Source organism: Papio anubis, chromosome 14, assembly GCF_008728515.1.
Source record: "Papio anubis isolate 15944 chromosome 14, Panubis1.0, whole genome shotgun sequence".
NCBI lineage: Eukaryota > Metazoa > Chordata > Mammalia > Primates > Cercopithecidae > Papio > Papio anubis.
In genome coordinates, this window is record NC_044989.1 from 45,820,279 (window position 1) to 45,838,037 (window position 17,759).

Sequence of the window (17,759 nt, forward strand, 5' to 3'; positions counted from 1 at the left end):
ACATGCATGCACCACCATGCCTGGTTAATTTTTGTATTTTGTGTAGATACAGGGTTTCACCATGTTGGTCAGACTGGTCTCGAAGTCTCGAACTCCTGATCTCAGGTGATCCTTCCACCTTGGCCACCCAAAGTGCTGGGATTATAGGCGTGAGCCACCACGCCCAGCCGCTACACAAATTTTATGCTTCACTTCACCTCTCCCTAACCAATCCACCCACCATTTAATCAGATACCTTGTCCTGCCCCATCTACCTCCTAAATATTGCCCAGATCTGTCTACTTATTCCCTATTGTTACCACCCTAGTCTAAGCTACGATAATCTCTTGTCCCATAGCTACTCTTCATTCCTTTCAAATAATTATCTACACTGTGGCGGCCTGATTGATCTTAAAATGCAATCTGATCATCACACACTCCTGTATTTAAAATCTGTATTGGCTTCCCACCATCCTTAAAAGAAAAAAGTATTTAGCATACCTGAAAGCTATGTATTAGGATCTAACCCGTGTCAACATCTCAATCTTCATTCCATGTCACTTCTCTTCCTTCTCCTTCTATCTCCGACCTAGGCTAGATGTCAAGTCCACACTACTCAGGGTTCTGTTACAAGCACTTTTCTTCTTCTTACTGCACTTTTCCTTCATAACCTCAACATACTCTTAATGATTTTCTCGGTGTTGTTCTCATGAAACTACGTTGTCATCATGGACAAGCAGTATATCTGTCTAATTTACAGGTGAATCTCCAAAATCTAGCACATAACCTGAATAGATGAGTACATACAGAAGAGGGTGGAAGAAATAGGGAAAAAGAGAGTAATAAAAGGAACAGGAAGATTCATCAAGTAAGCATTTCGGTAGTCATTCACACATGTTTAATGGGAAAAAAAAAATTCTTTGAGAATAATTCTTTAGGTCCTAGAAAAGTGTTTCAGCTCTTGGAATTATCTAAATTAAGAAAAAGTTTCAGGCCAGGCACAGTGGCTCATGCCTGTACTCCCAGTACTTTGGGAGGCAGAGGTGGGTGGATCACTTGAGCGCAGGAGTTTGAGACCAGCCTGGGAAATATGGCAAAACCCCTGTCTCTACAACAAAGAAAAATTTAGCTGGGTGTGGTGGTACGCACCTGTAGTCCCAGCTACTTGGGAGGCTCAGGTGAGAGGACAGCTTGAGCCTGGGAAGTCGAGGCTGCAGTGAGCCAAGATCATGCCACTGCACTCCAGCATGAGCGACAGAGTGAGACCCTGTCTCAAAAAAGAAAAGAAAAAAAGAAAAAGGAAAAGAAAAACTTCCAAACTTGACTGAAAATTATATTACTATGCCATAATGATGTAACATGTTACATTGTAGGCTAAATAATATTACAAATTTTTCAATTGGAAAACTAAATAAAATATAAATAAGTCATAGAAAAATAAATCACTGTAAAAAAATTCCTTGACATTTACTTAGTCTAAAGATAATAAATAGCTTAAAAGCATATTTTTCTTTAACTATTGAGGACTGACTCTGATACTGAGTATTACGAATATTTACAGAAAAATAAGCCAGAAGTTGTCTTCAACTTACTGTAATTTACTAAAACATTTCTAAAAAGAATTAGCACAATAATCCACTACTTTGTAATAACAAATACCATCAAAGGCCTGTTCTTCACCAGGCATTGTGCTATACAGTTACATAGATTATCACTTAATTCTCTCAAATCTATAAGGAAAATATTACCATTTTAAGGATAGACAAAACTGAGAAAGAAATTAGGTAACAAGCCCATAGGTGCAGAGGCAGAAAGTCATACAACTGGAATTCAAACTCAAATATATCTACTTCTTAGGAGTTTCCTCTATGAAACTATCTTAGAGTTTTATCATATCTTATCTAATTTCCTAACTTTTTAAATCTAGGATTTCTTTTAGGCATACATTTTCTCTTTCCTTTCATTGGAATTTATTTGCTTATTTATAAAGAAAATAAGCATTCATAAAAAATAACAACTAGCCAGGCATGGTGGGTCATGTCTGTCATGCCAGCATTTTGGGAGGCTCAGGTAGAAGGGCCGCTTGAGCCCAGGAGTTCAAGACCAGCCTGGGCAACACGGCAACATGGTAAGACCTCATCTCTTTAGAAAAAAAAAAATCAGTTTATCCAGTGGTGCGCACCTATGGTCCCAGCTACACAGGAGACTAAAGTGGGAGAATTACTGGAGTCTGGGAGACTGAGGCTGCAGTGAGCTATGATAGCACCTGTGTGCTCCAGCCTACGCAACACAGTGAGACACTGTCTCTCAAAAAAAGAAAAAGAAAAAAGACAAGACAAGTATATAGGAAAACATATACAAGTAATACAAAGACATTTATTTGCCTCTAATGAAATCATACTATAAATAAATGCTAATTGTAAATTGTCTTTTTAACTTAATAAGACGTGTTCATACTTCAACTTCAGCTCTATTTCCACTTTTTCAAAATGGCTGCACAGAATTCCACCATATGGACATAACATAACTGGCTTAAGCAATTTACCTATTGATTAACATTTAGATTGTTGTTTTACTTAATGGTTGCTTAGTTAATAGTATTTGGTTGTTAAGCAAGTTGACCCTTCATGGCTTTTAATGAATTAACAAAACAGTTCTGTTGAATGAGATAACTGATTTCCAAAATCCATGATACTTATTCTCAAAGAACAATTCATCTAACTTTTTAAGTATCATTCCTAGGAATCTCTCTATTCTAAAGTTACATAGAGCCAGCTGGTGATGAACTCTATCAAAATTTACATCTCCTAGCTGCTAGGAAGCCACTGTACTTACCTCTTTGTATCAGTTTTCTCATGGCTAAATGGTGGCTACAAAATCTGCTCTACCAACTAAATAGATTGTTGTGAGGATCAATTACACTCTGAAAAATTAAAACTAAAAGTAAAAAGTATCATACAAACATGGTGCTATTTTATAGGCTCCTTAACAAATAAAAAGGGTAATAAAAAATTACATAAGCTTAGACATTTCCTTAAAATATCTAAAAAATTTAATGTTTCTTTCAATCATCCTTAATATGCAACATTTATTCCCACATACAGAATGCTTAGAGATTTATATTGTAATATCCAATAAGTTATTTTTTGTTTCCATCATCCTTAAAGAGCTAAACACTTCAGATATGATACATACAGTATATCTTTGTTAGTTTGTTTTTGCAAGGGAAAAGATGATCTTACAAAAGTTTCAAATAGTACAGAAAAGTAATGAAGTAAAAAAGTTCTTCTCCACAGAGATAATCACTATCAAAAATTCCTCATACACCTTCCTGGATATTCTCTATTTAAACATGCCTGACACACTTTTTTTTTTTTTTTTTTTTTTAATGCAAAAGGGACATTATTTACCTTGTCTGTCATTGGCATTTTTTTTTTTTTTCCTGAGACAGAATCTTGCTCTGTTGCCCAGGTTGGAGTGCAGTGGCACAACCTCAGCTCCCTGCAACCTCAGCCTCCCGGGTTCAAGCAATTCTCTGCCTCAGCCTCCTGAGTAGCTGGGATTACAAGCACGCACCACCACACCTGGCTAATTTTTTGTTTTTGTATTTTTAGTAGAGACGGGGATTCATCATCTTGGCCAGGCTGATCTTGAACTCCTGACCTCATGATCCACCCCCCTCGGCCTCCCAAAGTGCTGGGATTACAGGCGTGAGCCACCGCGCCTAGCCTGTCACTGGCTTTTTAATAATTTTTACATAATAGACATCTTTACATATCAGTACATATAGATATCAGTATCATATTTTAGAAAAGAAAGAAAGAAAATTCTGTAAATATCTGTAAACAGACCTGTTTTGGATGCACCACCTACAGAATTCATCCTTCACTCCATCAGAAATATTGACCTTAACCGTCAGTACCTTCAAATTTTCTCCACGGTTAATTGCCAGAATCTGAGTGCAAACATAAGGCAAAGACTAATAATCCACAAAATATATGAAACAAATCAGGCAGCTATGTAGCTGACAGCTATATGAATTTTTTACTCATTTATTTACCAAGAATACATTTTAAAATAATCATTTACTTACACTTTTTTCAAGTAACATACCTCCCTCATAAGGAAAACACTAACATGTTCTTAGAAAATAAAATGCAGATACAAAGCCTATCTATCACATGTACAAGAAGAAACTTCGATGATCTAAAAATCTCATTGCAGATTCTACTAATTAAAAACTTTTGATCATCTGGAGCTGGAAGGGTACACTTTTTATAATTTGAAAAGATAACCTGTGCTAAGATAAATACAAACATGTAAAATCCCTAGGTGCAATATTTAGTAGCTACAAATTGTTGCCATCCATTGAGCATTACTAATTGTAGAGCCCATCTAAGCACTTTAAATATATTATCTCAAGTAATCCTTAGAGTCACCAGTGATGTGTGTATTATCTTCATTTTACATAATAATTTTTCTGAAACTTGTTCCAAATCACAAAGCTAGCAAGTAGCAAAAAAAGAATTTAAACTCAGACCTGTCCATGCTCTTAATTAAAATATTAAAAGTATGACTGTCTTAAAACACATTTAAAACACTCCTTAAAGAAGTACAAACAAAACCAAAGCAAGCAAAAGAAAATAATAAATAATAGGGTAAAAATAAAATAGAGAATAGAAAAGCAATAAATATCAACAAAACCATAACTTGGTTCTTTAAAGATATCAACAAAATTGACAGATCTTTCACTAGACTAATCAAGAAAAACAACAGGAAACACTCAAATAACAAAATCAGGAACAAGAGAGAAGCCACTACTAAGGACCTTATAGAAATAAAAAAGATTATAAGGGATACCATGAGCAACTGTATAACAAATTAGACAACTAAGATAAAATGGACAAATTCCTAAAAAGACACAAACTACCAAAAACAAACCAGAAAGAAACAGAAAATCTGAACAGACCTATAAAAAGTAAGGACACTGAATTAGTAATTTGAAAATTTTCCACAAATAAATGTCCAGGCCCAGATGGCACCACCATTGAATTCTACCAAACATTTTTAAAAGAATCAATATTCATTCTTCACAAACATTCCAAAAGATATTAGAGAAGGAAAAGCTTCCCAAATATTTCTATTAGGCCAGTATTACTCTGATACAAAAACCAGACAAGACTTCACAAGAAAACTACAAACCAGTATCTCTTATGAATATAGATGTAAAAATCCTCAATAAAGCACTAGCAAACCACATCCAGAAACATATAAGAAGGATTATACACCAAGATCAACTAGAATCTATTCCAGGAATGCCCGGTTGATTTAACATTGAAAAAATCAGTTAACCTAACACATTATATCCATAGAATAAATAATAAAAATCCTATGATCATCTCAATAGATGTGGAAAAACATCTGACAGAATCAGGTAGCCCTTCATGATAAAAAAAAAAACTCAACAAACTTGGAAACATAAGGAAAGTTCTTCAATGTGAGAAAGGGCATGTGCACAGAAATCTCACAGCTAACATCACATTTACTGATCAAAGACCAGAAACAAGACAAGTGTGTCCACTCTCACAACATTGTACTGAAGGTTTTAGCCAGGGAAAAGGAAGGGAGGCCATCTATATTGGAAAGGAAGATGTAAAACTTTCTCTATTTGCAGCTAACATGATCTTATATATAGAAAATTCTAAGCAATTCACTACAAAACTATTAGAACTAATAAAGAGTTCAGCAAAGTTGCAAAACACAAGCTCAACATATAAAATTAATTTCTACATACAAGCAATAAACACTCTGAAAATATTTTTTTTAATTCCATTTATGATACCACCAAAAGGAATAAAATACTTAGGAATAAATTTAACAAAAAAAGTTCAAAACTTAAATGGTTGACCTTTGAACAATACAGGTTTGAATTGCATGTGCTGACTTATATGCAGAATTTTTTCAACCAAACAGGGATTGAAAACACAGTAATTGCAGAATCTGAAACCCACGTATAAGGAGAGCTGATTTTTCGTATACACGGGTTCTGCAGGGCCAACTCTGGGACTTGCATATACATAGATTTGGGTATATGCAGGGATTCTGGAATCAATCTCCTGTATATACCAAGGAACAACTGTACTCTGCAAACTACAAAACACTGTTGAAAGAAATTAAAGAAGATCTAAATAAATAGACATCCCATGTTCATGGATCAGAAGGCCTAATATTGCTAAGATGGCAATACTCCCCAGGCTGATTTACAAATTCAGTGAAATCTCTATCAAATCCCAACTGGCATCTTTTGTGGAAATTGGCGAACTAATTTTAAAACACATAAAGTAATTCAAAGGACTGAGAATAGTCAAGTCAATTTAAAAAAAAAAAATAAACTTGGAAGATTCCCACTTCCCAATTTCAAAAGTTACTATAAAGACACAGTAATCAAGACAGTGGGGACTGGCATAAGGATAGACATAGAATGGAATAGAACTGGAGACCAGAAATAACCCTATACATATAGAGTCAACTGATTTTCAACAAGGGTACCAAGAAAATTCAATGAAGAAAACCCAGTCTTTTCAATAAATCTGGGATAACTAGAATTAACCACATGCAAAAGAACAAAAGTGGACAGACACCTACTTCATGCTATACATACAAATTAACTCAAAAGTGATCTTAGACCTTAATATAGGAACTAAAACTATAAAATTTCCATTAAAAAAGAAGAAAATATTTATGACACCAAGTCATAAAGCCTTCTTAGATATAAAACCAAAAGCGTAATCAATAACAAAAAAATAGATTGAACTTCAACAAATTTTAGTTTTTGTGCCTCAAAGAATAGTATCAAAAAAGTGAAAAGAAAATGAACAATATGGGATAAAAATTTTTGCAAATCATATGTCACATAAGGGTATCTACAATATATTTAAAACTCTTACAGTTCAACAATAAGAAGACAAAACCCAATTTATTTACTTTCTTAAGAGAATGGGGTTTCACCATGTTGGCCAGGCTGGTCTCGAACTCCTGACCTCAGGCGATCCACCTGCCTCAATTTCCCAAAGTATTAGGATTACAGGTGTGACCCATCACGCCTGGACACAATCCAATTTAAAATGTACAAAAGATCTGAAGAGGTATTTGTTCAAAAATTATATACAAATGACGATAAGTACATGAACAGATGCTCAACATCATTAGAGAAATGCAAATCAAAACACAAAAAGATGGACAATAAATGTTGGGGGGGATGTAGAGAAATTGGAACCTTCACAAACTACTGGTGAGAATGTAAAAACGGCATAGCCACTTTGGAAAATAATATGGCAGATTAGGTTAAACGTAAAGCTACCATATAACCCAGCAATTCCATTCCTAGGTACATATCCAAGAGAAATAAAAACATACGTCCACACAAAAACTTAGACACGAATGTTCATAGCATTATTCATAATACCCAAAAAGTAGAAACAACCGAAGTATTCGCTTACTGATGAATGGATAAGTAAAATGTGGAGAATCCATATGATGTAATATTATGTAGCAATAAAAAGGAAAGGTGTATAATACGTACCGTAACTGACAAACTCTGAAATCATTATGCTAAGTGAAAGAAACCTGCATATTGTACGATTCCTTTATATGAAATGACCAGAACAGACAAATCTGTAGAGATAGAAAGTTGGGTGTCTAGAGCTTGACGCAAGGAAATATTTGGGAGAAAAATGTCCTAAAATTGCTTGTGGTAACGGTTACACAACTCAGTGAATTTACGAAAAACTACTGAACTTATAAAGTTCTAATGGTTGCATTATATGCGATATGAATTTTACTTCAATAAAGCTATTAGAAAATTAAAACACTCTTTTCTTAAAGCACTCTTCAATACCAATTATTAAGATGACAAATCTTAACACAAATTAACCAAATAATTTAATCAAGTTAACAGCCTCCCTTAAATAATATTTGCTAGTCTACATATATTTATGTGTATTATATATTAAAAATTAAAGAAACAACATCACTTCAATACATATTCAGATTTTTCACTAATTCTTAATGGCTTTCTTCCAATCACTCTTAATGAATGGAGTTTTAATAAACTAAGTTCTCCCTTTACAGGACACAAACTGATATTTTAACAATTTTAGCACATTTCCATGAGGATCTCTAACAAAAACTTAGACTTCCTATCTGTGGTGAAACAAGCTTAAAATAATTCAATTTAATATTACCAGAAAATAATTCTGCTACGAAAATTTCTCAATTTGTGCTACATGTTGAAAAGAATGTCAAAAGATAAAAAGCATATTTTTCTAACTTTAATTTAAAATTTTAAAATATTGAGTAAAATTTTAAATAAATTGTCAGAGTTTTAAAAAATATATAGAGGACTTTTTTCTTATATACTTGAGAAATTTCTAAAGTAAACGTCATCAGAAATAAAACAATCACTTAGAAATAAAAGTTTAGGCTGGGTACGGTGGCTCATGCTTGTAATCCCAGCACTTTGACAGGCCAAGGCAGGTGGACTGGTTGATCTCAGGAGTTCAAGATGAGCCTGGGCAACATGGTGAAACCCCAACTCTACAAAAAATACAAAAATCATCCAGGTGTGCTTGTGCACGCCCATAGTCCTAGCTCCTCAGGAGGCTGAAGTGGGAGAATGCCTTCAACCCTCATGGTGGAAGTTGCAATGAGGTGGGATTCTGCCACTGCACTCCAGCCTGGGTGAAAGAGCAAGATATTGTCTAAGAGAGAAAAAAAAAAGTAAGCTTACATAAAACAATATATTCAATAATACTGCATAGAACTATCTACAAAGAAATAAACTGTGAATACAAAATAAACTTGTTTGAGCTCAGCGGAGACTTCCGTATTTGCCATAGGTTGTGTCAGCTTAGTAAACAGAAGTTCTTCATACAAGAAATTATCTCTAATAAATTAATTCAAGTAGAGTACAACAATATAGAGGAGAATTATTTAATTCCGATTTATATAACTATGGCATAACATCACAACACATTATTGGAGGATTTTTGCTCTTTTTTACCATACCTAGTAATGTAATATGTCAAACTTACAAAAAATCCTGACACACAGGAAGACCCATGGTGGAGAGGGGAGTAAGGTAACAGAAATAATAAAGCTTGGGACAGAAACTGGAATTGAAAACGAGTAGTGGGTTAAAGCAGAATTATTGCAGATGGTGACACTGAACAGGAAATAGGTAGTATAAGACACAGGAAATTGCATGTCAGTGAAAATACACATCAATAAAGATAAGGAACAGAAACTCCCATGAGAGAATGTGAAGACTGAGCTACAAATTCATGTGATCAAGAAAAGATCACACTAAGGACCAATTTGAAAAAGAAAGAAAAAAAGATGCAGCTGGAAGAATTTACTAAGCAGCTATTAATGACTATTCCCACAGTACTCGGAGAGAGTTCCACAGTAATTTTCCTTCACCACACTGTCTTTCATCATTTGCATTCATTTCTGTATTCTGTGATACTATGTGCTAGGGTATTTACATAAAGGCTGAAAAGTAAGGTTCAGAGTTGGGACATGAGGTTTCAGCACTACAGGAATTGGGAAGCTGTTTTTGTAACCTAGCATATCATCACTCCGGCCTGTGCATGATAAACTAAAAAGTTCGTAAAAGGGCAGTGCTGTTTTTCAAAACTGACATTTCCAAAATGCTCTGCTTTCCCAGGCCTGAATACCGTCACACCCAGAAGCCTGTGTCAATCATAATCTTAAATTCAGTCACTAACTCAGAATGCCACATGTGTTAAACACAGCAGTTAAAATGCAGAGCCCAATAAAATATTTTCAAGCAGATATTAGAAGGCTAGGTTTTAACAGAATAAAAGCATTCATGTTTTTCCAAAGTTGCAATAAAATTAAATAAACATAAAAGGTGGACAAAATAAGACAGAAAAACTACTTCTGCAAAAGGAATGTTAGTATACTTAGTCACTGGTACTGTTAAAAATTATTTTTCATTATGTTATACCTGTGTCAGTAGACTATAACAACTAGGTATGTAAAATTTCACCATACTTTCTTTCCAATTATTGAAAGTATGTACTTCACTACTTCACCTGATGCGGTAAATATAGTGTGCACAAAAGTAAAGTTGACAACTTTAGATACAATAGTGAAAGATTTCAAATATTCAAACGGGCAAGGGCCGTGTCACCTCCATACCCTAAATAGGACCCAACATAAAATAACCTTTCAGGAAATACTTGTGGGATAATCTAACACTCTTCATGTCTTGTTACAACAAAACAAAATTTTTTCACATCTGTGTCATCTTAAACGAAAAACAATTACTTTTTTATTTTTTTAAGAGGCAAGGTCACACTGTTGCCCAGGCTGGAAGGCAATGGCTATTCACAGGAGCAATCCCACTACCGATCAGCACAGGAGTTTTAACCTGCTCCTTTTCTGACCTGGGCCAGTTCACCCCTCCTTAGGCAACCCAGGGGTCTCCCATTCCTGTGGGGTCACCATATTGATACTGAACTTAATGTGAATACCCAATCGGCATGGCACACTTCAGTCCAGAAATTCTAGACTCAAGCAATCCTCCCGCCTCAGGCTCCTGAGTAGTTGGGACTACAGGTATGCGCCACCATGCCAAATAATCACATTCTTAATGATGAAAATTAAGTATTACATGAAAGGTTAGGAATACTAGTTTTTTCTATTATTCTCTCTTTATAGCAGTAAAATGCAGATAGGAAGAAAAATAAATTTTAAAATTATTTTTTGAGAAATTCCAGGTTTGAAAAACACTGACAGTTTCCTAACTTCAAATCTCCTACTCCCTTTATCAAAAAACTATAAAACCAATAAAGAGAATAAATAAAACACAACATAGAAGCCATCTCTTTGCATTTCTAGGAGACAGAGAATTATACTGGCATCAGATTTCTCAAACATAATATACAAAGGAAGCCAACAGCAGAGCAACATATTCAAGAAACTTAAGGAAAGAAAGTGCAAACAAAAATGATTATACCATGCCAAGCTATCCTTCAAGTTTTAAGGCCATAGAAAACAATTCTGAATGTGTAAGAACTCAGAGAATATTGTACACATATACCCTTCTTCAGATCCTTCACTAGAGCAGAAGTTAGCAAACTATGACCTATGGGCCAAATCCAGCCTGCCATCTGTTTTTTGTGAATAAAATTTTATTGAAACACAACCATGCTCATTCATTATGTATTATCTATGACTGCTTTTGTGTTACACAGCAGTTGTGTAGTTGCAACAAAAGCCATCTGGCTCACAAAACCTTAAATATTTGTTCACTGGACCTTTACAGAAAAAGTTTACCAACTGTATACTAGTCTACAGAATAAGTTTCATTCACTCTAAAGACTTTGGAAAGCTCTGGCAAAAGGACCAAGGGCAAGCATTAATATAATTCTAGGGCCGAGATTAAAACAAGAGTGGGGTCAGTTTCCTTTAAGAAAGCGCGGGTTGCAAGGCAATCCTCATACCAAGCAGACTTCAGAATAAAAAGCATTAAACAAGGTAATAAAGAAAACTTTATATAATGTTAAAAGCCACACTCCAGCTCTGGAATAGAACAAGGTGCGTGAGATCCTGTACTTTAAAGATGTTGTTAGGAGTGATATCACTGAAAATTGTGGAGTAGGGAACTCTAAATATCATCCCTCCACAAAGGTAAGGTAGCAAAAACCATCAGAATTAACTTTTTCACAACTATGGAATCTAATAAAAATTTTATAACAACGAAAGAAACACTTACAGAAAAAAGCTGCAGAATTTCTATAAGAGAGCACTTTTAACTTACACCAGTCTCCAGCTCAGCGGTGGCCTCTGAAGATGACAGCCCACTTTCCTAGGGCAGGTTGCTCTTATCAGAAGGAGCAATATGGACCTTATTCTCAAATAACTACGGTTGTGTGTTTTGATGTCTGGTGGGTCCCTGAGGAACTGACTCAAGGGCTTGCCTTTATTTCACATGCCTTGAAGCTTACTCAGGAGAGAAGAAGCCTCCCAGGTGGCCTTTGTCAAAAGTACTTAAAGGCAAACATATTAGCACCAGCCATGAGGGGTAAGGGATAACACGGGGGCAACTAACACACAGACCAAAAAACCTGTGAAAAATAAGCGTGGAAATGAGATATTTGAGGGAAAAGGGGCTTTGCAAAATTCCTGGGCATGCTGAGGGCTAGGGTGCGTGCTCTGAAAAGATCTGAGAGAACCTTAAGCTTTCACCTCTAAAAGAACTTTGGGCTCCATGCAAACAGGAAGAAAAGGCTAAGGCAGAGCTGTTAGTGGCCTCACTAAGTGTTGAAGGAGTGCCCCAACAAAGAATCAATCTGCAAAGTCTGGGAGAGTTTGGGGTTTTTTCTTTTAGGGTTTATTTTGTTTTTGTTTTTGGCTCCAGGCATTCAGGGGCATCTCTGTTAAATAACTAGATGGTTACTAAGCTAACAAGGGAGACCTCAGTGGACACACATAACAAAGAATAAAAATTTACAAAACTAGTTTAGAAAAGTCACTAGAACAAACCACCCCACAAAGCAAGTAGCAACAACAAACACGAGGGAGGGGAGAGAATCTGATTTCCAGAGTTACCAAGTTATAATATACAACATATACAGACTTTACCAAAAAAAAAAAAAAAACAAAGAAACTGTCCATGAGGAAGCTTAGACATTGGCCTTACAAAACAAAGATTTTAAATTAACTCTCTTAAATATGCTGAATTCAAGAAAATCATGAATAGAGACCTAAAGAAAGCCAGGAGAATGATCTTTCAACCATATAGAAAAATAAGAGTTAGAAATTATAAAAAAGAACCAAATAGAAATTACGGAGCTGAAAAGTACAATGACTGACATAAAAAATGTACTAGGGGTTCAACAGCAAATTTGAATAAAAAGAACAAATCAACAAGCCTGAAGACAGGTCAAACGGGAATATACAGTCAGAGAAAAAAGAAAAAACTAAAGAAAGGAAAGGAACAGAGGCCGAGACCTGTGAGACACTATCAATCATACTCTCTACGTATAATGGGAGACCCAGGAGAGGAGAGAAAGGCGCAGAAAGGATATTTTCTTTAAATTATTATGAAGAATTTCTCAAGTTTGATGAAAAACATTAATCTACATGTCTAAGAATCACAATAAACTCCAAGTAGGATAAACTCAGAAAGACCCACAACAAGACACATTATAATCAAACTGTCAAAAGATAAAGACACAGAATCCTGAATGCAGCAAGAGAGAAGAGACTTGTCACAAATAAGGCATCGTAAGATTAACACCTGATTCCTCATAAAAAACCATGGAGGCCATACCATAAGAGTGGATGGTATATTTAGTATTAAAAGGGAAAAATTTTAAACCATCAACCAAGAATTCTATATTTTAAAAAACTCTCTGTAAAAAAATGAAGGAAATGTTTAATGGACATAGAGTTTCAGTTTTGCAAGATAAAAAATTTCTGGAGATTGGTGGCACAACAATATAACTATGCTTCCCATTACTGAACTGTATGCTTAAAAAGGGTTATATTGGTACATTTTATGTTAAATGTATTTTACCACAATTAAACATAAATTTCTTTAAAAAAAGGAGAAATTAAGATTTTCCAGAAAAAACAAAAACTAGGAAGTTTGTCACTAGTAGACCTGCCTTACATGAAATAGTACAGGAAGTGCTTCAGACTGGAATGAAAGGGTACTAGATAGTAACTTGAAGCCATAAAAAGAAATAAGGAGCACTGATAAAGGTCGCTACATATGTAAATATAAATGCCAGTATTACTGTATTTTTGGTTATCTCCTCTCTTTTTTCCCTATATAATTTAAAAGCTACATTCCACAACATAGATATAGCCTATGACTACATTTACGAAAAAAAAATTTAGTAAACTGAAAAATGAAACTAAAAGACTGAAGTACAATGACTATGATTTATATAACTAAATGAGACTTCTCACACTTTATTCTAAATCAGGTATCTCAGATTTGTATTTCACATGGAAGAGATCCAGAATTGAACTCAAATATAAGGATACTAGGAAACAGAGTCTAACAAAAAGATCACCAGCCAAAAAGTCAAGATACCTAAAATGTTATATTGTCAGCTCTGCTATAATTCTCAATGTCACTTATTAACTAACTGCTCTGGGTCATTCGTTCCCAATTTGTGAAGTGGCGAGGATATGACAATATTATAAGAATTTATATAAAGAAAAAAGAAAACAGTTGACATAAAATTCTTTAAATTCTTAGTAAAGTAGCAGGCAAATCTAAAATATTATCATTATTACTGTATCAGCATGCACATGCAGTTTTTTATTTACCTGATGATGGTGAATGCTTCTTATGTTGCACGAAAAATGCTGGTAGAGCAGAAACTTATCAACATCTTTCTCATTTACCTTTTTTGAGGACACTTTTGCCAGAGATGACTGGATACAAACGTGTCTGTTCTGGCACCTGTTCAGATACCCAAGTGTTCAAAAAACAAGCAGTTATTAATTTGTGCTTTAGTAAAGAATATATAGAAATAAGGATAGCAAAAAAGTCCAAGTGAGTTTTTTAAATGATGCCCAGCTATGAAATCAATATTACTGCCCCATCAAAAGAGGACTCTTTGCCTATTGATACTAGCATAGTCCTCCAGATCTATTTATAAATCTACTCAATCTCCCCATAAAATGCCTGAATGAATTCAGAAACCATCTGCAATTATGTAAAAGATCAAAACTCTCTATAGAAATCAAATCAACAGCTCTGATCTAAATATCAGACTTTTCTAATCACTAAGTTAGGCAGTCACAGTCAATTAAAACCTAAAAAAAAAGAGAAACAAAAGGACGTGTCAGGACAGCTTCCAATAACAATTTATAATACTGAACCAAATTTAAGCAGCATAATTACTTATAAAAACACATTTTAAAACCTGAGCAAGAATTTTGCTTCAACTCATTCCTGCTGGGGCCACTGAGAAAATAGAAAAGTTATCTGTCTTGTACTAACAAAAAACCCTGACAAGCAACAGTAGTCAACTAGGTCATCTCCTTTCCTCTTCTCGGCACAGCTCAAACAGCTAGATATGTGGAGGGAGAGAGAGGGAGAACAGACCTCCGGCAGAAACGTGTCTTCTCTTCTGATGCACAGCAGAAAAAGAACAAAATATATAAAAATAGGGTTTTAAATTAATGTGTTTTTGTAATGAGGCATAAAACCCATAAGCCCAAGAAGGCTCTAGGTCAAAGATCTTTAATGTCTGATAAACTGGGACTGTGATCCCATAGATAAGCTGCTCCCCCAACAGCTAAAAATCATCTGGAGGTCAGCCCTTTTACCCTCATCTGATATTACACATTCTCAAATTAAGCCAATCACTGGTAAACACCAGAAACGAGATACTATAAAATTAAGCATACATCACAATCAACATGTTTAAAAAGCAATGCCACTCTAAAGGACATGAATCTCTCTTCATATATATTGTGTAAGGCAATGGTTTTTAAACTCATCAGGCCCCTCCACTGAGACGCCTCAGTGTAAAGAGGGTGAGTAGGCAGAGTTCCAGGCTCCCTGCCCAGAATTCAATTAAAACAACTTTACTTTTATCTGTTTTATATATTTCGGTTATGCTATTTGAACAAAGAGTTCTGCTCCTTAAAAAAAAAAAGGTCTGAAAACAAAGTTTTTAATGAACATTGGTATTAGCACTAACCGTGTGACCCTTAACAGCACGAGTCCATAAAGCAGAAAACTCCATAAAAGAGTTACTCACAAGTTCCGAATGAAGTCAAGCGTGTCTTTGTCTTTAGCAATCATGTCTGCTAAAATATGCTGCACTCCTATTTCAATATCCTGAAGCGTTGAAAGCCCTTTAGGAGAAGGGTAAAAAGGAAAACAAAAACAAAAAGTATAAGATTGGTTTTAAATTCTATAATTACATCACAGTAAATTAATTCCAGTCAAAATAAAACCTTAAGTTGACAGCCTTAAGACAGAAAGATATTGTAGCGGTATACTAGCTTCCCTTTGTAACAAAAACAAGTCTCCAAAAGCAATAATACAGACATAATACATAATATATTGCCCAGTGGTAAAAATGCATCTCTGGAGCCAGCTGCCTTGTCTAATCCTGGTTCTACCATTTGCCAGTTGTGAGACACTGGGCAAGCTACTTGACTTCTCTGTACCTGAGTTTCCTATAAAAATGGAATCATTATGTACCTTCTTTATGAAGTGATTACAAATATTAAAGATGTTACAGGAAATATATATTAGTAGAGTCAAAACCAAAGGGACAGTACTCCATTTGTTTAAAAAAATTATCCTTTAGAAGCAATTTCTATTTTGGATTATGGGGCATTTATTCACATTTTCAATGACCCATTTGAATTTCACAAATCTCAAAAGCACAAAACAAGAGCTTTCATGCAGTTGTTCCTCTTCACAGTTAAATTGTGTACAGATGGGCATTAAGTTCTCTTTAAGCATTTCTTATTTGCTAATTTATAGCAATGAATCTTGTAGATCAAGGTTTCTCTGATATTGACTTACGGAGAGAGATCATTTGCACTGCTTTGTTTCATTTCTTTTGCCTTTATCATTCTATTTGCATGAAAGTTTTTTGCATTAAACTTGAATTACACAAGCACTGCCTATTATATGTATGTTTTCCTGTAAGTAAAGTTTTAATGAGTAATAAGGTACAAAAGCCAAAGAGAGGACAGGAGGACATTTATTATGGCAAAATTAATAAATAGAAAAGATCAGTTTGGTTGTGTTAGGATAAGTAATTATGTTTACAGTTGACCTTTAAACAACATGGGTACAGGACCCTTTTTTTTTTTTGAGATGGAGTCTCACTGTCTTCCAGGCTGAAATGCAGTGGCAATCTTGGCTCACTGCAACCTCTGCCTCCTGGGTTCAAGCGATTCTCCTGCCTCAGCCTCCCAAGTAACAGGGATTATAGGTGCGCACCCGGCTAATTTTTGTATTTTTAGTAGAGATGGAGTTTCACTGTGTTGGCCAGGCTGGTCTCGAACTCGCGACCTCAAGAGATCTGCCCACCTCGGCCTCCCAAAGTGTTGGGATTACAAGCTTGAGCCACTGCACCCGGTCTGCACAGGTCCACTTCTACATGGATTAATCACAATAAAAGTTGGAACAAGGGTGCCTGCCTCTCATCACCCCTTCCACCTCCTCTACCTCTTCTGCTTTTGCTATTCCTGAGACAGAAAGAACTCCTCCTCCTCCTCCTTCTTCTCGTCAGCCTATTCAGTGTGATGATGAGGATGAAGACCTTTATGATAATTCACTTCCATTTAATAAACAGTAAATATATTTTTTCTTCCTTAAAATTTTCTTATTCACATTTTTTTTCTAGTTTACCTTATTGTAAGAATATAGTTTATAACACATATAACACACAAAATGTGTCATCTTTATGTCATCAGTAAGGCTTCAGGTCAACAGTGGGCTATTAATAGTTAAGTTTTTAGGAAGTCAAAAGTTATACCTAAATTTTCAACTTTGAAGAGGGAGTTGGGGCTGGGGGTTGTTCCCCTAATCTCTGTATTAGGCAAGCGTCAACTACATTTTAAAGAAATTTAAAGAAAGAAATTTAGCTAATGAAACTAATAGGAATTCTATTTACATTTTAAGAAAACTTTCCTATGAGGGAATTTTCATTAACAAATTATCTTTACGAGATGGAAGACTATATATCTAATGGACTTAA

The 17,759-nt window shown here is 35.0% G+C and overlaps 1 protein-coding gene across 1 annotated transcript in view; it reads right to left on the reverse strand.

Annotated features, from left to right (window-relative positions):
* Window positions 1-17,759, reverse strand: part of SRBD1 (S1 RNA binding domain 1) — a 220,320-nt gene that overhangs the window by 168,217 nt on the left and 34,344 nt on the right. Inside the window, exons 8-10 of the mRNA XM_021924804.1 lie at window positions 15,798-15,894; window positions 14,353-14,488; window positions 3,831-3,934 (exon numbers count right to left, since the gene is read on the reverse strand). Of these exons, the coding sequence (XP_021780496.1) occupies window positions 3,831-3,934; window positions 14,353-14,488; window positions 15,798-15,894 (337 nt within the window). The remainder of the gene's footprint in view (window positions 1-3,830; window positions 3,935-14,352; window positions 14,489-15,797; window positions 15,895-17,759) is intronic.